We start from the raw sequence: 22,426 nt of genomic DNA, 5'->3' as shown, positions 1-22,426 counted from the left end.
ACTGGGGTGCAATTAGAGCTAATGGAAAAAACCTGAAGCACATGACCTTTATGTAATTAATTGTGCCCTCAATTTATGGTAACTTCTTTTGAAAGAGAGATTCTGTGGTCTGTAGATTGTGAACTGTAGATGATGAAGGGAGCCTATAAAATCTGTGGGGTGGGTGGGGGTGGGGTGGGGGGGACAAGACCGTTACGTGGAACTTGTCCTTATGTCTTTTAAAATTTTTATAATGACACTTTCTGGATGTTGACTGGCAGTGATACATTCAGCTGATGTCTGTGTTGTTTCTGTGACAAAGCTGACCAGAGCTGACCTCTACCTACCAACTCAATTGTATTCCTCAGTCAGAGAGAAAGGAAGAGAGAAGAGTTGAATTGCTAAAGGACCCTTACATGGACTCGGCGGAGAAGTCTGTTTCTGGGGGGACTCCAGGCTTGGTCATTGCAGTCATGGTAATATATTCGTCTAGCCTTGATTCAAATCTGGTGATACAACAGATGACAATCGCTGGATATTTTCACTGAGTCAAAATCCTGGGCTTAAGTGCTTCTGTTGTCCTGTGTCTGAATTTTGCAGCTCACAACGTTGAATAGGCTAAATAACATTTGTGAATGCACTTATTTGGACTAAATTGATCTTTTGCATTGCAATCCCTAAATGTTGACAACTTTCTACAAAGGATTTTAAAAGCTTCAGTTCTTGTGGGAAATATTGTGACCGGGAAACACTCGGGCCACGCATACTCACAACATAGTATTTAGGTTAACTTGGTACAAAAAATGCAAATTATGTTCTTGTTTGTATTTTGAGAACAAATTAGACCTTGTAAATCTTTGCCTCCATCTGCTGGTTAGACCAGCATTCCAACCAGGTTTACTCTCAAACAAGCACCACAATATAACATATTCTAAACATAGGACCCCCTGTCTGAGCTCATAGTCTGTTTTTAAATATTCTCTGAGTACATGTCCTTCACTGATGGTGAGTACTGAAACCTCACATTGTTTTGTGAGTAAGAACCGGAGACCGCTTGCTTCTCATGTTTCATCATCCCAGAAACGTAAATATGTCCTTGTTGTAGATGGTGACGGAATGGTTTGAACAGACCGCTCATTATCAGGCCTCGTTATACAGCAATAAAGTAAACATGACATCGTTGCCTACGCATTCAGCACACAGGTGTATCCACAGCCAACAACTGACCGTCTATCTCGCTTACTGGCATAGATTTAGTATAGATTTGAGAGCCACTTAGTTGTGCATTTTGATGAATGAGGAAAGTGGAGAGAAAGTCATTTCTTTAGGATTGTAGTTTAATTGATGTTGTTACACAAGTCTGGAAAGTCTGATATGAAGAAATGTGACGTTGGAAATGTACTGGACGCAATCAACCAACTGTGACTACTAGTACCAGTACATTCCAGTACATTCCTTACAAATATTATAATTTTGGTGTGAGTCACCAATCCTACCAACGGAGAAGTTCTGTACCAACAAACTGTTAGACAACCATACACTATTTGGAACAACTTCAAACATTTACGTAAGTATACGGAAGGGCCTGATCTGGGGCATGTATAGTTAACACAACACATTTAATCACTGTGCTGGTTTTGGATAAAAGTGTCTACTAAATAAACATGTACATTATTACAAGAAGGCAATCGAAAGACATGCAGATCTAAGCTGTAATACAGAACACACATTAGCAGTCTAACAGTCTACAAAACCTGAGATTATAAAATATAAAGAAAGCATCACTTTTAATTCTTTGTCGTTATTTTACACTCTCCAGCTATGCATTAGCATGCCATGTTCAAATAGGTTCTATATATATACACATTGATATCATATTGGACATATTATATAAGTGAACTCGTGTATTATTTCAATAGCAGAGTCTCTCTACTTATCTAATAGTTTATAACTATGTTTAATTTCAGGGTTTCCTGTGAATTGCAGCCGTTGGCCATGTCTTCATTTGTAAAATCTCAGGGATTGGCCGGGTGCTATTTTGATAAAAGTCCAATCCCGTGATCCACTCTACATCTCTGACGCGTGATTGGTGGAACCACATGACATCTTCGACCCATAAGGATTCAGAGTCTGCATTCTGGGGGGGTTGCCAGAGAACATAATGGTCAATGGTAGGAAGCAAAGATTCTAGAAGTTTACAAAGATGGTCCACTTCGTTACCAGTCAATGGGAAACCATTTCTAAACTTTTTTTAAATTATTTTAGAAACTTTCAGAAGATGACTATTGGAATTGACAATAATGCAATTTGAAGGGTGCAAATACTAATATCCACCTTCTTGCTTTCTATGCATCTCACAGTTTTTCCCTCTCTATCACAACCTCTCTCTTTGTCTCAGTCTCTCCTCCCCTCTGTCCCTCCATCTCTCCATTTGCCGGTCAGACTTACGTTACAGCTCTCTGAATTATCTGGTCGGTGGGGAACCAGGAAGGAGACGGTCTGAAGCTGCTGTTCGCAGTTGCTGATTGGCTGAGAGGAGTTCCGACAGCTGGTTAGCACTGCAAAGTAGTGTGTGGGGATGGGAATGGTCGTCCCAGACACGTAGCTGAGGAGCGACGAGAAGAGCACATATAAACAGGGATTATTATAGCTCCACGGTAGAACATTTGACCGAATATCATAGGGGCCACAGGTTCAAATCCCCCTGTACACTGCTTTGGAAAAAAGCATCTGTTAAATACATACATTAGTATTATTTTTAAACGTATACTAAACTTTAGCATTTCATTCCTAGGGTTAGCCTTCACTTAAGTCCCCAGACTGCCTACTGTTGTATCTGGTCAGCTGAGTCATAGTGGCCGTCATAGTTGTAGTCAAACGCTGGCCCTGTCACCACGTTCACGCCATTGTACTGTCTGGCGTACTTCCTCAGCAGAGTGGAGTGGAAGAAGCCCCACAGCTCTGGGGGGAGAGGGGGAGACAGAGAGAGGAGGAAGTGGAGAGGGAGCGGAGAATGAGGTGAGGGAGGGGGGATATGGTGCAGATAAGACAACATAACCGAATGGGCAGGTGATGTGATATGAGACTAGGTGAGGGGGAGGGAAGGATAAATGGAGGGGAGGGTGTTTGAACTGGTGTGAGTGTGTGAGTGGTGCAATACTTACTCTTGAACTCAGGGTACATGGGAACTATGTTGCTCATTGTTAGTCCATCGTACTGCTCCTCTGCTGTTGTGTTTAAGTCTGGAAAGCACACACACACACATTTGTTCTACTATCCTAGTAAGGACCACCAATTCACTTCAATTCAAATATGAATAACCCCTGAGCCCGACCGTAGCCAAAACAATACAAGCACACCACACTAGCTAAATCACATCTGTTAAATCAATGTGGTCGTGTCAACGCTGGGCAGCCCACACACATGCCAGTTGAAGTAGGACTGAGGCCCTCTCAGCCTTTTCTTGTTGAAGGAAAACTCCCAGCTGCATACTTTAGGAGAGTGGAGTGCGCACATCACGGTAGAAAATATTACACAAGTTTCCCCTCAAAGGAACATTCCATCCCTGCCAGACCCACTGGCAGAGATGAAGCAGGAGGATGGGGGGGGGGGGAGAAGGAAGAGGATGAGAAGAGGTGGATGAGGAGGAGGAGAGGGAGACAGAGGAGAAAGGAAAGTGTAGAGCCAATACAATTTGTTTTGTGTAAAGCGCCTGTTATTTTGTGTCTGAATAATTACTGGTTTATGGGGTAATTATTTATTTCTTGGATATGTACAAGGTGTATATTCTTTTATTTATTTGATTGAGTTTGTACTACTAGATATTTTTGTGTGCATGCGGCGCGCCTGCGCAGTTCTGCCAGGCCATGTCCACAAGAGAAAGAGTATCAGGAAAGTCCATGAGGCTGCAAGGTAATGGAGGCAAGCAGCATGTACAAAATAAATATTTATATACCGTTTTTGAAAGCACTTAAGTTTTTGGGGCAATAAAACTTGTACTCTAAGATTTTTTTCTAAGATTTTCTGGTTTATTGTTTTTTCTATTACGATTCTTTTCTTTTGCACCTCCAAGGAATGCGAGTTCCTTAGAATTCGCTGTTAGGACCAATCTTGTGGTGTGTCACTTGACACCCGCGTTGCCATACTCACTGGGCGGGTAGAGGAACGCATGGGTAATGTTCCCGGCTGCTGGCTGCCTGTACTGGTCACATCTTGGACTTGTTGCAGGAGGAACACGCACATCCGCCCTGAGGCAGTCTGGGGTTACCACGGGTAACGGGCCTATGTCATCCTATGAGGGTGGGGTGAGGTTGTGGGAGAAATTCTAGTTCAGTTAAACCCAATCGGTACTTACAATTGCAACCACAAGCCAATGGACAGGTCGTGTCAGGGTCAGCAGTAGGTTAAGGGTTAGGTTTTGTACTAGGTCAGGTTCAGGGTTAGGTTTTGTACTAGGTTAGGATTCACAGAAACACAAAACTCAGAGAAGCACATGATTCCTCACACCATCCCCTTACTGGTTTGTCCAGGGTGAAGGAGCTCCAGAGGGGCATGAGCATCCTCTGACTGTACCCGCTGACAAAGCCCTGATGTGGGAGCAGACAGTAGTCCTCCCCTCCCTGCAGCATCCTGGGACGACCAAACAACATATGCCTCCATTCCACCTCGGACACTGGAGAGATTGGGATTATGGAATTATATAGTGTAATTATATAGTTATGTAGTGCCACTATATTATATATTAGTAGAGTTTGTGTATATGCGCCAATAATATCCTGTAACAGATGTGTTTTATACAAATATAATACACATATGGAATGGACTCATATGTTGTGCATTTCTGCAAACCCTGTCTGCAAACCAATAGTCTCATACAGGATCAATAAACATTTCTGAATTGAAATATACATTTTGGGTAGCGCTTTATTTGGATATTGTTTGGTTGGGTCAGTATATACAGTAAATAGATGCTTGAATACACTGAATTATTTTTAGCTAATCTTCAGATGAAAAGGTTTACCTTCTGTGGAAGTTAGATTCAGGCGGCTATTAACACTGTTCCCGGACTGAGGAGACAAAAAATAAAAAAATATATGATTAGGAACAACAACAAAGTTGAAAGCGTAATGATCTCAGAGCGGTGTGAAACGTCAAACCCTAACATCATTAGATAAACTAAATAAACCCAAGTTGGAAAGGTTTCAGTTTGAGTCACAGGGTTGACTGTTCACTTTATCAGAATTACAACTGTTGACACTTTGGAAACCTCAGTATCTCATATAAACAAACTTACACAAAGTCTCCATTCACAGACACGCGAGGTCAAGAATTGGGTAATTTATTCCGAGTTTTGAAATCACTCTTCCCAACTGAGTCAAGTTCTCAGCATAGCATATTATGTAATGTATGAAGGTATTGTCTTTGACCTTTTATGGATTGATTTCATCTGATAGAGACAGTCAGAGACAGGAAAGCAGGGAGAGAGAGGGGAGGACATGCCTGAACCCCCGCTGTGATATGTACTCTACCCAGTGAGCCACATGGGCGGCCCCCAAATGTTTTGTTTCAATGTTTTTTATTTCAACAATTAGGGGAATAGTCCTGTTTTATTGCAACCCATTCCCTGCAGGAAAAGGGATAAAACACTTTGGTCTCGTTTATCTGGAAATCTTAGATAATTTAGCAACATGTACATGTGATTTCCCCATCCAGAAAGTCAGTGGTTCAACTCTCAGTAAGTGGTTCCTTTCAAACAAATATGTAAGCAAATATATAAACAAACAATATATAGACCAGTACACTGTATATGAACAAATCTCTCTATATTTTTATAAATAAATACATTAAAAGTACCAAGGCGGGGCAGGAGCAGTCCAGGGGGTCTGTGGGTTCGAGGGCCAGGAGAGGGCACTGCCCCGGGGGGGTCTGCTCTGGGGGGGGTGTTGGGGTGTGCCAGGGCACCCTCAGCAGGTGGTTCATACTGCCATGGGTCCCGTTGTTTTGGTACGGTGAGATCTCCAGCACGTCTGTATGCACACACACACACACACACACACGTAACCACACGCATCAAGATGGACACACACACACACCAATCCATGCATAAATACACAAACACGCACACACAGACACGGGCACACACACAGGACCTTATTAAGCACAATCCTGTCCTCTCTGTTTTGTCCTTTTTCTACTTTCACCTGTCCTGTATGTCTGCCTACAGCCATGTCCTGCTGCCACAAAGACCCTCATACTGTAGGTACCCGAGTTAGAACCAAGCCTACATAGACTGGGAATGGACAGAACTGTTCATATCGTGGTGTTAGCAGTTTGTACACTGTACATGCAGCGTACACATGGGACTGTACTGTGCTTTACTGTGGTGCTCATCACTGTCGGGGAAAATAATTCACAGTATACGTATTTGGATCCTATCCTATACACAAGGTGAGCAACACGGTCCATTCAGGGAAAAAAAACTTGATTATCTACAGACAAGGACACAGGCTACTTCTGCTTGTAGGTGTCTCGGCACAGCTGAATGGAAAACCAATGAGCTAACGCTCATTTGCATCAGCGTTTTTTCTCTTCTCTCTATCACCTACACCCTGTTGTGCGCGGGTTGCATGTCCTATATTTCCCCTCTATGTGTTGTGCCTTGTCCTATCCTGTTCAGGTGGTTCTGCTTGTAGTATTTTCAGACACGGTGGAGACCACTCTGCCCTTTGCTGTTAGCCTGGCTGTGTTGGACTGCTCTCACGGTTTTACATTTGCATTTAGTCATTTAGAAGACGCTCTTATCCGGAGCGACTTACAGTAAGTACAGGGACATTCCACCAAGGCAAGTAGGGTGAAGTGCCTTGCCCAAGGACACAAAATCAATTGTCATGGCCGGGAATCGAACAGACAACCTTCAGATTACTAGCCCGATTCCCTATCCACTCAGCCACCTGACTCCCTTCACATAAAGGTTTTGGACTTTGTCTGTTCTACGGACTGTCTCTCTGGTCATGACCCTTGCCAGCTTGGACTACCCCAATCCAGTCTCCGGCTCTCAAGCCTGCTTGATCCCAAGCCTTTTGCTCGTGGGACTTCTCTATTGTCATAAATAAACTTTCTGTTCAGCACTCAGCGCTTGGGTCCTCATTTCAGCCAGTCGTGACGAGTTAACAATTGAAGAAAAATGATACAGTGCTAACCGAGCGAATGACATTTCAGAGTACCGTATATAAACATATCATTTATAGTTATGACTTACATACATACTTACATACATAGCCACTACACTACACAAGGTTGTACTGTACTTTAGTACTTACCACACATAAGGTTGTACAGCTCAATGTTGGAGAATGGTTGCACCTCCGTCTTGGACAGGAACTTTGGCCCGTAGCTCAGGAACATGGCCTGGGAAAAAGAAATACATGTTTGCCTCTAAGCATGGACAAAATACTGTATGTACGGTATGAGAGTCCAGGTCAGGGTATGTGTTGGGGTCAGGGTATGTGTTGGGGTCAGGGTATGTGTAGGGTCAGGTTAGGGGTCAGGGTATGTGTGGGGTCAGTGTATGTGTTGGGGCCAGGGTAGGGGTCAAGGTATGTGTGGGGTCAGTGTATGTGTGGGGTCAGTGTATGTGTGGGGTCAGGGTAGGGGTCAAGGTATGTGTGGGGTCAGTGTATGTGTGGGGTCAGGGTAGGGGTCAAGGTATGTGTGGTGTCAGTGTATGTGTGGGGTCAGGGTTTACCCCTCCTCTGTACTCACATGCATGCTGTCTACATCGTTGTCCCATCCATGATTCCCTCCAGAGCAGAACTTCAGAGAACCTGGGGTCCTTTTACATCAACAAGTATCAGTCTACACCAGGGATCTTCCATTCACAATCCACACTGACATAATAACAACTTGCAGATTTCACACAAAAACAATAATTATACAAAACTTTTATTACATCCTTCCTGAAAACGTTGGTTGTCTGTCTATCAACCACAACATAAGAGAGACCTCCAAGGATCAGATCATATATACAGCATCTTTATGAAAATAGCTTTTATACATACTTCTGAAAGACTTTGAGACACAATTTCCGGTTTAACTCTTTGAACTGATGTGAATGAACTGTGTGCAACATATGTTGCCAGGCCAACAAATCTTTCTGCTGTTTTGGAAGTAAGGGAGGCCAAATAATCCACAAAGAATGAACAAAAAGCTTATTCATTCTTTGAATCAAACCCAAAACAGAAGAGAAAAACCCCTGTTCCTAAAGAGACACCACCCTGGAGGTTTTCCATTCAACCCCAGTCGTCATTGACCTGGTTCAGCTTGTCAACCAGGTAACAATGAGAAACAGTTGAGGTAGATTAGGATTGATGGAAAACCTACAGGATAATATACCATATCTATCCAAGAACATAGCTGGGCAGATAAACTAATGATGAGAATAGTCATGTATGCTAGGTTTGTGTGTGCTAGCTAAGGTTTCCATGGAAACCTACAGTGTAATCTCTCTTTTCAGAAACAAGGTGGGGCAGACCTGTCGGGCGAATCGAATGGATAGGGCAGGAGTGTTCAATCCTGGTCCTCTGGGTCCACCATCCTGTATGTTTACCCTGCTCCAACACACCTGATTCCAACGAATAGCCATTCAGGCTTCCACAGAGCCTGATAACGAGCCATTCATTTGAAACAGGTGTGTTGGAGAAGTGAAATATCTAAAGCATACAGGACAGTGGACCCAGAGGACCAGGCTTGAACAGCCCTATGATAGGGTCTGAGATGTACCTCTCTAACAGCCATTGAGGTGTGACCAGTACGGTGACGTCCTCGATGCGTCTGTTGTTGGCATAGTGGAAACGTTTGGGCAGATGTGACTTGAGGTAGGCCTTGATCTTCTGGTCTGGTTTCTTACACTGAGGACAACCAGCAACAGAACAAGACTGGATTTATTTCGCTTTCATCCAAGAGGACGTACAGGGGGAATTTGAACCAGTGACCCCAGTTCAATGCTCTACCGCTGAGATATACCCATCCCAACCCTTACGAGACAGAGAGGATGTGAGAGAGAGATGTGTTGTGTTTCCGTTCATTGTACTACATCGTGGCCAAATGAATTAATTGAACAATGTGTGTGAATAAAGTGTGTGTGTGTTTGTGAGCACACACTGTGACCGGATCACAACTGCGCTTCACACTCACCGTCATGTTGGCCACAAGATCTTCTGAATCCACTAGCAAAAAGATCCCAGAGATACCAGTTTCAGCTCAAGAATAAGGGTCAACATTTTACCAACAGCATTTGATTGTATTGGACGCTTCCAGCTGGTGCTCACAGGTTTGTGTCTTGTCCCTGGCCCGGATACGTCCGAACGGACCCTCAGCTACGTACAGGTGCCCGACGTTCCCCACCAGATCCTGCAAGACCTCCTTCCTGTCACAGCTCATGGCTTCCATACCTGGGGGTAGGAGGGATACACATCAATCCCGGTACGCACCCCCACAACACTGTCATATAAACACACACATATGGTCAAGTAGACATATACACCCACAGTTTTTGTTCATCCACACATACTTCCACACCACAAAGGCTTCCCATTCATAAGCCATCATATAAAAAAGGAATGTTTTTTTTTGTTCTTACAAGGGTGTACAGGTCCGCGGATAAACACCGTTTGAGAAAGTATACAGCTTTGTGCTATGAATAAACTGCAGTTTGAGTTCATGAGAACATTGTTTGTTTCAGAATCATCCACCTGAAACAGTCACATAGGTGCACTTGATTCGTGCCACCTGTTCCAACAAAACCAGTAGATCAGTACTAAAGGTGCTGAACTGTGAGGTGAATCAAAGCACCTCAAAGTTGTTTGAAATTGACTGTACCATGATCAGCCACGATGATGATGTTGAGACACTGGTGCAGGTTAATCTGCTTCAGTCCGTTCATCAGCTGCCCAATGATCTGGTCTACGCCCTGGATGGCCTCAATTAGCTGCATAACACAACACTGGTTCACTCACAGAAGTACAGTTTGATTTGCTGGAAGTAGTGTTTGTTAGTCTTCTGTTTGTCCATCCTGCCTCCCTGACAACAATATAATCAATTGTCAACTTAAAGAAAATAAAAATGAATCTTTTTGAGCTCTCGATCTGAGAGCTGTCTGCCAATCAGAAACACAGCAGCCATCACTCCAGGATTTTCGTACACAAACATTGGCAGGTATGTAAAATCTGTAATCAAACTTCCTGAGTCCTGATTATACAATAGCATGGGGCACAGTCTCAAAATAGCCATGATCACACTGAGGACCATACCTCCCAAGATTGGGAGGTATGGTCGCCGCTATTTAGTTCTCAACTGGTGATTATCTTCAGGTTCAGTGAAAGCGTTCCAAAATGATCCCTAGAACTATTCTATAATTTGAAACTTGGAGGAATGTAGTTCAGCACACCCAGGTGAAACACAAAATGCGGAATACATAAATAGGCGAACTTTACACATCCCCTCCCATCTCTTTATGGGAAACTCCCACTTTCCCCTTGACCCTCCCTTGAATGCATATGCATATCACGGAAAAGGGCAATTTGCCATTTTCAGTTCCCACGACAGGCAGTCTGCGCTTTTACCTCAGTGCGGCATGTTTGTACACAGTTGAAACCAGAAGTTTACATACACTGTACAAAAAGACACATTACACTTTCTTCTCACTGTCTGAAGTTAAATCAGACTAAACCTCTCCTGTTTCAGGTCCGTTAGGATAACCAAAATGATTTAACTTGCTAAATGTCACAATAATGAGAAATAATATTTTTGAGAAGTTTTTATTACTTTCTTCAAGGTCAAAAGTTTACATACAGTTCCTTAGTATTTAGTAGCATTGCCTTTGAACTGCATGACTTGGGTCAAACGTTTTAGGTATCCTAACACAAGCTTCTCACAGTATTCTGCTGGAATTCTGGCCCACTCCTCCTGACAAAACTGGTGTAATGAGTCAGGTTTGTTGGCCGCCTCGCTCGCACACGCCTTTTCAGATCTGCCCACAAATTTTCAATGGGATTCAGGTCAGGGCTTTGTGATGGCCACTCCAAGACATTGACTTTGTTGTCCTCAAACTTTTTTTGCAAAATGTCATCTGGATTTTTTTACATTTCTTTAGGAGTAATGGCTTCCTTCTTGCTGAGTAGCCTTTCAGCCCATGTTGGTGCAGGACTTGTTTTACTGTGGATAATGACACTTTCTTACCAGCTTCAGCCATCATCTTCACAAGGTCTTTAGCTTTTGTTCTGGGGTTGATTTGCACGTCGGACCAAAACACGTTCATCTCTGGGACACAGAGCCCGTCTCCTTCCTGAGCGGTGTGATGGCTGGACATTCCCATGTTTATACTTGCGTAGAATTGTTTGCACAGATGAACGTGGCAGCTTCAAGCATCTGGAAATTGCACCCAGGGATGAACCAGACTTGTGGAGCGCCACGATTCTCTCCCTGATTTCTTGGCTGATTTCTTTTGACTTTCCAATGATTTCAAACAAGAAGGCAGAGTGTTTGAGGTGTGCCTTCAAATAACTCACATGTTGTCAGTTAACCTATCAAGAGCTTCAAAAGCCATGACATCATCATCTGGGCTTGCCCACGTCGTTTAAATACATAGTACTTTTGGTGTATGTAAACTTTTGACCTTGAAGAAAGTAATGAAAAATTCTCTAAAATATTCTCTTTCTCATTATTGTGACATTTAGCAAGTTAAATAATTTGGGTAATCCTAACGGACCTGAAACAGGAGATGTTTAGTCTGATTTAACTTCAGACAGTGAGAAAAGAAGTGTCATGTGTTTTTGTACAGTGTAGGTAAACTTCTGGTTTCAACTGCACCTCGCCATGCTTTTACGCACAAATTGCGAAACAAATACACCTGAAGTGGGCGCAAAAGCGTTAGTACACGAGGCCCTCGGAATCAGAACATGCAATCAAGATGACTCGTGTGATGACAAAGGTCATTTGTTTAGTCGACCGACTTGAGGAAGCACCCTTCCATAAACATTTCAGCTGTTAAGCGTTTTGCTGTTCAGGATGTGGCATGTGAACCTGAGAGCCTGAACCCCTCCTCATCCTAAACAACTAAGCCTCAAAATGCACGAGTGCACTGGTACATGAACAGCAGTATAGTCATCAACTGACTTTAATGTGCACTCAGCAACGGTTTGTTAAAAGCTCTGTAGAGAAACACTCAACGAAAACATTAAACCGACGTCATAAGATCAACCATCGTGTGCCCGTGCTTCACATCCTGTTTTGTTTTTGTGACACGCAAACAGCAAATGTCCCTGAGACAGTTACCACCCCATTAAAGCTCTTTTGTGATAATCCTTTATGGTTTACAATCACCCAGATCGGTTTCATGGAGGTCTATTCAAAGGACTTTAGCCCTGTCCTTTTCAGATTATTGAAACTGCATCTTATCAGCGCTGGAATCTTTAGCTATTAGTTGAGCCTGTGTTGACAGCCCTGTGGTTACCAAACCAATAAACAGGGTTTTACTGTGAGGGAGACTTTTTTACTCTTTCATCCGTTTTTTGGGTTGCTTTCTCTCTGTCCCTCTCAATCTATCTGTCCCTCTCTCTTTCGCTCTCTTTGTCCCCACACCTCTAAATCTCTCTCTCTCTTCCTCTCTGTTGGACTTGTACATGCAAGGGTGCCGCCAGGAATTTTGGGCCCAATGACAAAAAAGGTTTGCATACAGTATGCAGTTCACTATTTGATGCAAGATTAAAAGCCACCATAAAAAATGTCCTTAAGGCAGGACCAAACCATTTCATGCAGATACAGGGTGGTGGTTGGTCAATATGGATGTTTACTTTTTGGTCAATGGGGATATTTCACTTTTATTGCCAAAAACAAGTAAAAATAAACACATCATTAATTGTATTATTATATTTGAAATATATATATATACTCAATGATGATGGTTTATATAATATATAATATAATTTTATATCAGTAATCACCTATTTTTTGGGGCCTCTGTTAGTCAGGGGCCTTTCGAATTGTCCTAACTTTTCTATACGGCGGCCCTGAGTACAAAGTAGGCTGCTACATCTTGTTTACCAGTTGTGTTTATAATAGCTGACCAGTTATGGGACAACGTTTTCCCTGGAGAGGATAAGAGAGGAGATGTGAGGACAGAGGAGAGAAGAGATGTGAAGAGAAGCGAGAGGGGAGGCGAGGAGGTGTGGGGAGAAGACATAAAGCAAGATGAGAAGGAAGCTTGTTCAGACATCCAGAGATCCTATAATTTGGGCGTCAGTGTGTGTTCGCAACCTTCAACCTGCACACTTTTAGAGATTAGATTAGTGTTTAAACGTGTATGAGCATGAGCATGTGAGTGTATCTGTGTATGTGTGTGTGTGTGTATGTGTGTGTGTGTGTGTGTGTAAGCATGTCTGTGCGTGTTTATAGGTGTGTGTACTGTATGTGTAAATGTGTGTTTATGGACTGTTTCAGGAAGGTCTATTCAAAGGACGTTTTCCGTTGAAACTGTTATCAGCAATGACGGCTTTAGCTTCTCGTCCGACACCTTTTGAACAGTTGCAAAAAGGTCAAACAAGGTCAAACCATATAGTGGGGAATTGTTTTTGGACCATTTGCTTCCTCCTCTCTCTCTCCCTTTGTCTCATTATTTTTGTCTTTGTATCCTGTCTGTCCCTGTTTCTTTCTCTCTTACTACCCTCCCTCTCTCTGTGGGATTGTGACCTTTAACTTTTGACCTTACCCCTCCACTGACAGGTCCGAAGCTGTGTCCTGACTTGTCTGGTTCCTCCAGATACAGGGTGAAGAAGTCTGGTCTGAAGAGAACAACAGGTGTTACCTTGGCTACATGTATGTTGTTCAAGTTTGTTGTCATTCACACAAAAGTTATTTTCAGTGATGTGCTTGATTTGACTGTCAACGTTTCCCAGCAGTGCAGACAAGTGGACTAGAGAACATGCATGCACAGCAGCACTGCACGTTAGATGAGAATGTTTTTTGTTGTATTTTCTAATATTTCTGTACTGTACACTTATCGCTTCAAAGTGTTCTACATGTTGCAATTTCAACATGCAGTATTATATTTGTACAGGGCTTTGTTTGAAAGGGTTCTGCTGAATCAATCAAATGTAAAAAAAAGAATAGAAAATAGTTTGATCTTTGACACTGAGTTCTAAATTGATGACAGACATATCTGGGTTTGGAGCAAGTCTGGGTTTGTAGGAAGTCATTACATCATCATCATTACCTCTCATTGTCTGGCAGTTGCAGCCACTTAAGCAGGGTGAAGACTCTCTCCTCAAATGGGATTTTACTGGAACAAAGAGCAGTGATCAAATTGGTAATTCTATTAGCGCATTCCTTTAAAAACAGTACTCAACCATTCTACATAACTCATGGACACACTTAACCCCTTATTTTGACGATCTGAAACGCAAGGATCAAAACGCAAAGCGCAAGTAACTTTGCGGGCGTGACTTCGGCTAGGTTGTTATTTTGCCGGCGGGGTAAATGACTTTGCGCCTGGCGCAAATCTAAAAAGGGTTGGTCTGAAGTAGCTACATGACTAATGGGTGTGGTTTGGGCGTAACGTGCAATAAACCAATCAGAGCATCATCTCACATTCCCCCTTTAAGAGTAGCGCTTGTTCCATGGTGATTTGCCAGGCACACGCCGGGAGCGGTTCACATGAGGAGACCGACGTTCTCGCCAGAGCCGTAAAAGATAGAGAAATTACAATTTTTTTCAGAGCAGTTTTCTCATTGGACTAAATTGCCCGCTCATGCTGTTCATTCAAATTATTATTCTTATTTTTTACATATATTTTATTTTTTCAATTGTTATATTTTTTTAATTGTTTAGTTCTTATATAATTAGTTTCACTAATGTACTTTTGTATTTAATTTATACCCGTTTATTGTTTGCACCTTCCTGCCACAGTAAATCGCGTATTTGTGTAACATAAGCTTCATGGCAAATAAACCGAATTCTGATTCTGATGGGCATGGGAGAAGAAACCTAACCAAATTAGCTTTGGTTAAACAGTCATGGGAGGAAATTGCCACAGTTGTTACAAATAAAGTTCACATACATAGAAATTTTCTTATGAAAATCTTTTTATAATCATTGAAGAAATGTAACACGCCATAAATCAAAACAATGTAACGTAGCTTTGCAGAAAGAAGACCCTGGCCTCGCCAGCAGTGCGCACGGACCATGCTTGCACCCTTACAATAGTATCTGAATAATGCGCCATTGACTTTATACCACGTTTTTCCTGGTCAGTAGCGGAATTGTTTTTCGGAAACTGCAAGATAGCACCAGGGAACGTTTGCGCCTGAACACGCCTCCTTTTTCGCTGAACCGCCCACGGGAGCGCAAAGTCATTTCGATGTGCGTCTGTGGAGGGAAAAGTCGCCTTTGCGTCGAGTGCAAACTAGGAATGACACTTGCGTCGTTGAATAAGTCAATTGCGCTGGGTGCAAGATAGGGCCCTTAAAGTGCAATAACTACTGTACAATATTTATATGTGTTTATTTATATTTGGTCTCCATATGCAACTGGTGTTATCTTTTTATATCTTTTTTATTATACTTTTTTTTGTATTAACTTTGTAAATTTCTATGTATACTGCTGTCCACTTTGCTGCTGCAATGCCCGAATTTCCCCATTGAGGGATGAATAAAAGTATGTCTTATCTTATATTATTTTATTTGTGACGTCATTTCAGGTTGATTTCAGGTTGAGAGAGAAAGAGAGAGAGATCTATAGAGAACGAGAGATGCAGTAATCGAGAAGTCAAGAAGTCATAAAAAGAGAGATAGAGGTAGAAAGAAGCGCGGTCGAGGGAGCAGGATATCATCTTTGACCTGCTTTATGAGGTCATCATACCCATTGTAGGGAACGTAGATGTCTGGGAAGCTGCCATTGACCTTGACATCTGACCCCGGCCAGAAGTAAGTTCCCGACCCTCGACCTTGGTACTTGGCCGTGAGCCACACCTATAGGAAGGAATGTTGGGTCACACATCCTACTACCACAGAAGAAGTACTCACAGTAATACACAAGGTTGAAATAAAGTTTCATGGCACACAATATACTGTACCACATTCTTTTTTAGCTCAATACTTTTTCTGTTTCAATTAAATAAACGGCTCTGCTACTTTAAATAAAACTAACTGGGAAAAAACACTGCTCTGCTAAAACATACATCGGCAATGACATAGATCTGCATCATAGATCTGATATGACATAGATCGGCTATGAATTGCTTCTGTAAAAGGAAGATCTTTTTTTTCCTATCTTTGAAACTGAAGTTAAGATAGGACAAGCAGTTAGGATATTTTTCTGTAACGAGGCTCCTGGCCACCAAATTCCTTCAAGTGCATTAGCAGAAAAACATTCAATTCCGAGCAGAGTCTCTTAAGTTGTACTGTAAAACATGACCAGACTGTACAAAAGAGTGGAGTATTCTATAGTATACTCTTATGCAACATTTTAATACATTCAATTTTTGACGTACACTCTACCACTGAGCTATGCCTAACCCTTGTACAACAAGACAGAACTCACCGGCTGTCCCTGGTACCATCTGGGGTTGTCTTTCTCCTGGTTGGAGAGGCTGAAAGAGGAGTCAAACACTGGGTCATACATGGTGTTGTCCACCAGCCCATGTGACTCGGAATACAGACCCTGGGTGAGGAAGGGGGGAGGGAGGTGAGGAAGGGGGAGGGAGGTGAGGAAGGGGGAGGGAGGTGAGGAAGGGGGGATGGAGGTGAGGAGGGGGAGGGAGGTGAGGAAGGGGGAGGGAGGTGAGGAAGGGGGAGGGAGGTGAGGAAGGGGGAGGGAGGTGAGGAAGGGGGAGGGAGGTGAGGAAGGGGGAGGGAGGTGAGGAACGGGGGAGGGAGGTGAGGAAGGGGGGAGGGAGGTGAGGAAGGGGGAGGGAGGTGAGGAAGGGGGGAGGGAGGTGAGGAAGGGGGAGGGAGGTGAGGAAGGGGGGAGGGAGGTGAGGAAGGGGGAGGGAGGTGAGGAAGGGGGGAGCAAAAGAGAACATGACATCAGTTTGCAGAAGGTTAGCACTTCAAATTCCCAGGGTTCTCAAATAGAACCTTGAAAATAGGACATGTATTTATTGACTTATCTGTCCCCAGGGGAAGTACAGATTTTGAACCACAATAATGTGTAACAAGACACGGTGTCTGGATCGACCTTGTTGTTAAGTGACTGATTAGAAGTGTTGCAGGATATTTTCCCACCAAGGGAGCAACATATTTACTGGTTTAGGACCACTTCCTGTACAATCTACTCCAGATAGCAGACCATAATATTTCTCAGCAGTGACTCACCGTGGCAATGGTGTAGTGGTTTGGGAAGGTCTTGCTGGGGAACACTGCCTGCATGAAGGGGGTTGAAGTGCCACAGGTTTCTGGACAGAAGGATGTGAAGAACCATTAACTCATATATAGGTGATTATGATGTGGAGGTGGTGGTGATGATGATGGTGGTGATGGTGGGGGTGATGGTGATGATGATGATTATGATGTTATGGTGATGATGGTGATAATGATGATTATGATGTTATGGTGACGATGGTGGTGGTGATGGTGACGATGAGGATGAGGTGATGATTATGATGATGATGGTGATGGTGATGATAGTGGTGGGAGTGATGATGATGATGGTGGTGATTATGAGGATGATGTTGGATCACTGTTCAACTACGATCCCTTACACAATGTAATAGAAAATTACTATTATTTAAGATATCTATAATATTATTTGGCCTAGAACAATTATTGCTGAGGTTTTAAGTTCTGTAAAGCTAGCATAACCTTTTGGCCTAAAACAGTATTGCTTAAGTTTCTGTTTGCTGACAAACGTCTAACAAATTTGACGTTTTACCCTGGTTGTTTTGCCCATACTCCAGAGATTTTTTTGCTGATTTTTTTTAGTTCTTCTCTCTTGTCTCAAGCTATGTTTTTAATATTGACCATCTGTATTCGGTTCTGCAACCTATTTCCCTTTTTACTTTCTCTTTATTGAAAAGTTCCTCTTGATGGACATGAACTAATTGAACTAATGATGTAACTTTCTGGAATGACTGTATAAATGAGTGCTCAGATCATGAAACCTTTGGAGAGCCCTTCTGCTCCAGACCTCATTTATGATACTGTTTTAGAACTGCTCCTCCTTGATTTCAAGAATAAACAGATAAAGACAAATTCTTCTGACCTCAGACATTCAATCATAGAAATTCCACCACACACAACATGTGGTGGTGATAATGATCTTGGCAATTCTGAATACAGTGATGGTAATGGTGACAGGTATGGTGATAATGATGATGATGGGGAATGTATCGGTGATGGTGGTGATGAGGATGTTGATGATGAAGAGAATGATGATGAGGATAATGATCAAGGTCAAGGTGGTTAGGATGGTGGTGATGATGATGTTGATGATGAAGAGAATGATGATGAGGATAATGATCAAGGTCAAGGTGGTTAGGATGGTGGTGATGATGATGTTGATGATGAAGAGAATGATGATGAGGATAATGATCAAGGTCAAGGTGGTTAGGATGGTGGTGATGATGATGTTGACAATGAGAACGGTGATGGGATGATGGGATGGAGAGACCGAGCTACTCACTCAGTTTGTTCAGGACCGGGATGAGGGAGTGCCACGTCTGAAGGTATTCTGCTCTCAGGCCATCCAGTGAGACCAGCAGGAGAGGCTGCTGTTTGAAGCTGAGCAAATCACAGAAGAAGAATCAATCAGAGAAGCTCTGGAAATACTGGAAATGACTGTAAAAGCACCGAGAACTGCTGTTCGGTATCAATTAGAGAGCTCAAGCTTTCCCTGTTGCTGGACAGGGATGGCCGTACCCCGCGGGACACTTGGGAGCGATCATATCCACACACTCGTCCGCCACCCACTCCGTCTCTCCTGGATTCATCAGAGAAGATTCAGACAACAAGAGGTTCTTTAGTACATGGAAGCATTTACACTTGAGCTTGTACTGTAAGACTGTCTTGGCTTTCTTCAAATCCAATTAAAATGCAATGACATGAATCAGGTCTGTACATGATCTGTCTGGAAAGTATTACTTTCGAAACATTCTGTATCTGAGTTCAGAGACTATGGCCCGTGGGCTGAATATTGACCCGCCCACACATTTGGACCGGCCCTCTGAACAATTTTCCAGAGACATTTTCTTTGTTATTATATTTTTGTAAATAAAACTAAAAAAATCAGTTCACACTAATTAATATGCATAAGTAAATAAATGTTTGGATTTCAATAGCAATGAATATGAAAAACGATCATTACGATAGTAACAATGCTCTTTTAATAGGCTATATATCCATTCATGTGTACAGATGTATGGTGCATAACAAAATAAATAAACAAATCTTGCAGAATAAATACATTTTAAATCATAATAAAATCTCCACAATAATACTGGTAATCACTCCCGCCCATGTAATTTTCTGTTACAGACCGACCCGGCCCCGTATTAAAGAAAGGAAAAATGATCTGGCCCTTGCAGAAAAAAAGTTTGGGGACGTCTGTTACTATGAAAATGTTTTAGGCTGCAGTGTAAGGAAGTGACATTTATTTCATTCCAAGATCACAAAACAGCTCCAATCCATCTAAACCTCCATGGCCTCACCCTGGCAGACGTGTTTGTAGTTGGTACAGCAGTCCCCTGCACCCAGACAGTCCTCGGAGCAGTGGCAGCGGCTGGCTGTCAGTCTCTTCTCTCCACAGCGCAGCTTGGTGCACTCCCACTGCTGAACTGAAGATGGAGAGGGGGGAGGGGGAGAGAGGGGGGAGGGGGAGAGAGGCATGAAGGGAGAGGGGGAGAGGGGGAGAAGGAGAGGGGGGGATGAAGGCAGAGGGGGGAGGAGGGGATGGGGGGGAGGGGGGGATGAGGGGAGAGGGGGGGAGGGGGGAGGAGGGGAGAAGGGAGGGAGAGAGATGGGGAGGAAGATTTAGAACTCAAAGGAAAAAGTCATTTATTATGCATTGATGTTCAACAAAACGATTCTCTGTGGCTCCTCAATGCAATAAACAATACGTTGATCCAAAATTATTTCCTTCAGTTTGTCCCAATGATTCTCGATGGTTTGGGGTTGTCTGTGGTTGTTTCTTTCTGTCATTGTGATTGTGGTCGAGAAGCTGTTCATGTTTTCCTGTCTAACTAGGATTATCTACTCCAGGTACTGCAGCTTTCCGTTGATTTTTTTTATTTTTTTTTATTGCAAATGTAGATTCGGCTGAAAAAGGGCAGCCCTCCAGATCCTTACTTTACCACAAACTATAGCATAGCATAACATAATTCCACATTTCATTGTTCATATTTCCATATTTTCTTGATTCATATTCATATTTTCAAGTCAAATCCAATTTTTAGTGAATTAAGACAAAGGGGAACAGTAGGTTTCATGACTCACTCGGTTGGAGGCAGATGTCCTGGAAGTCAAAGCAACAGTTGTTGTTAGTGATGCACTGCTGGTCACATCGACAGCCTGGCGTCTCTTCATCAAAAGGCTCATAGCACCTGTTCCTACATGACGTACTGGGGATCACTGGGAGACGGGGGGAGGGAGAGAGGAGACAGAGAGGGAAGGTAGTGGGAGAAAGTAGGTGGATAGGAAAGAGGGAAGGAGAAGTGGGGAGAGAGGAAAAGAAAGAGGAATAGAGGAGAAGATAGAGGGAGGACAAGGGGATAAAGGAGAAACAAATGGGAGGAAAAGACAAGGAGAGACGAAGGGAGGAAGGGGGGGGAAGACAGGGAGATGGAGGAGGTCTTTTTTTTTTCTTACTCACACCTGTTATCTGCTCTTATCAATTGGTTTCTGTACTTCTCTTTTCTCCTCTTTCACTTCCTCTACCTCCCCTCCCCTCTTTCACTTCCTCTCTCCGTCTCCTCCTCCTTGGTCCACTAACTGGTTTCAGCGTTTCTCTCACCAAGCGTTTGGGACCAAGGAGGAGAGCATCAATTCCTTACCTTTATTGCGACATTTCTCAAGTTGAAGCCCCAAGCCCAGTCCAAGCCCGAGGATGATAGTGACGATTGCCACTGCCAGGGCACCTATCTGAAAACACAAACAAGCATGTACAAACAGCATTCACACAGCCTTAGGTCTAGGCTTGTCCCGTTGCACTCGCAAGGAAGGTATGTGTGTGCCTGTAGAATCACTGAAAAAGACACCGTATGAGTTACATTACTGATAAGAACCCAGCCGACCTACATGTTTGTACACTTTAGAAATCCTCGAGGTCTGTAGTGGTTCTTTGGTAACTTATTATACATGTCTTTATTTAGTTTGATTTGTCAAACTTCCTTCTGTTTTCCTCCTGGATGCTGGGTTGTATCATGTAACCAGACACAGCTAATCCAACCATACCGGTCACTAGACACTAATCCAAACAGAAAATTGTTGGGTAGGAGTTTTAATGAAAAATGACTCAACGTTTTGTAACAAAACATTTCACTTTCACAAGACTTTCTGCCAAACCATACATCCTCATACACCTTCACCCGTAGACAAGATCTGATCCTTCCCTGTTTCCTGGAAATCATCTTGCCTGAGGTGCAGTCAGAGATGATGAATCCCAGCCCACCCTCACCCCAGTCATCCTGTCGTATTAGGATCAGCCGAGGGATACTCACTACAACCTTCTTCCTCTTCAGCAGGTCCTTGCTGATCCCCATGATGACTGCGATCTCCCGCGGCTCCAGACAAAGCAGAAGCTCTTAGACTCGCGTGTGCGCGCAGCCTCGCGCGCTCTCATAACGTCTTCCTCTGACACCTGACTCAGCTCTGCTCGCAGTGAACTGGCGGACAAAGGACAACAACCTCTGGAACTCCCGAAAGAGTGGCAAGGTTACTGATTACCCGCGGGGGAGACCATACGTTTCTTTGACTGCTTTATGGGCCAGTCAAGATCCCAGATATGAAGACCTGTGACACAGCCCTGACCCGTCTACACCAGCAGGAAGATCTGATTTCGGATATATATATCAGGATTGTATTTTCATCCTTTGTATTTGCTCACAGCTTTCACTTTTAGTTCCCAGATCGTAGATCATAGATAATCCATTTATTACCCTACGTTGAAGTCATTGATAAAGGGTGTGTTCACTGAGAGAGGGAGGGGCAGTTTGCCTCAGTATTGACTTGCTTTGTCCAAACAGGGGGGACAAAACATCACTGGGAACATCACCAGGACCTGAGATGGCGGTCTCTATGGGATGTGCCAGTGTATTTGAGGACTAGCTTGTCTCCTCGTTCACAGAGGTTACACTGTAATAGAGGTGGTTTGGATCAGCAACCTTGTGATGGGTATCCCTGCCTGTGACTGAAAATCACAACCCTACCACCGTCCACCACTGATCTTGGGGAATCCTTCCCTTCGG

At 43.2% G+C, this 22,426-nt stretch overlaps 1 protein-coding gene and 1 long non-coding RNA gene across 2 annotated transcripts; one reads left to right on the top strand and one right to left on the bottom strand.

Annotated features, from left to right (window-relative positions):
- Window positions 1-1,298: 1,298 nt before the first annotated feature.
- On the bottom strand, window positions 1,299-22,127 carry LOC146294996 (venom phosphodiesterase CdcPDE). Its single transcript, XM_084695672.1, has 25 exons — window positions 21,680-22,127; window positions 21,014-21,101; window positions 20,457-20,591; window positions 19,673-19,798; window positions 18,885-18,945; window positions 18,649-18,746; window positions 17,343-17,422; window positions 16,570-16,689; window positions 15,889-15,998; window positions 14,246-14,311; window positions 13,742-13,814; window positions 9,856-9,964; window positions 9,306-9,428; window positions 9,172-9,203; window positions 8,758-8,885; window positions 7,741-7,810; window positions 7,299-7,386; window positions 5,833-6,005; window positions 5,000-5,045; window positions 4,497-4,651; window positions 4,129-4,270; window positions 3,144-3,221; window positions 2,808-2,940; window positions 2,428-2,584; window positions 1,299-2,116 (listed from the first exon to the last, which is right to left on the bottom strand). The coding sequence occupies exons 1-25, from the start codon at window positions 21,719-21,721 to the stop codon at window positions 1,943-1,945; spliced, it is 2,607 nt and encodes an 868-aa protein (XP_084551798.1). The 5' UTR covers window positions 21,722-22,127; the 3' UTR covers window positions 1,299-1,942.
- Window positions 17,354-19,071, top strand: LOC146294997 (uncharacterized). The gene is made up of 2 exons (XR_014753250.1): window positions 17,354-17,462; window positions 18,662-19,071. It is a non-coding gene; the product is annotated as an uncharacterized LOC146294997 (long non-coding RNA).
- Window positions 22,128-22,426: the final 299 nt, after the last annotated feature.

The sequence above is a fragment of the Hypomesus nipponensis genome, chromosome 4 (genome assembly GCF_054491055.1).
Source record: "Hypomesus nipponensis isolate SF chromosome 4, ASM5449105v1, whole genome shotgun sequence".
Taxonomy (NCBI): Eukaryota; Metazoa; Chordata; class Actinopteri; order Osmeriformes; family Osmeridae; genus Hypomesus; species Hypomesus nipponensis.
This window is presented reverse-complemented; position numbering and strand designations above follow the sequence as displayed.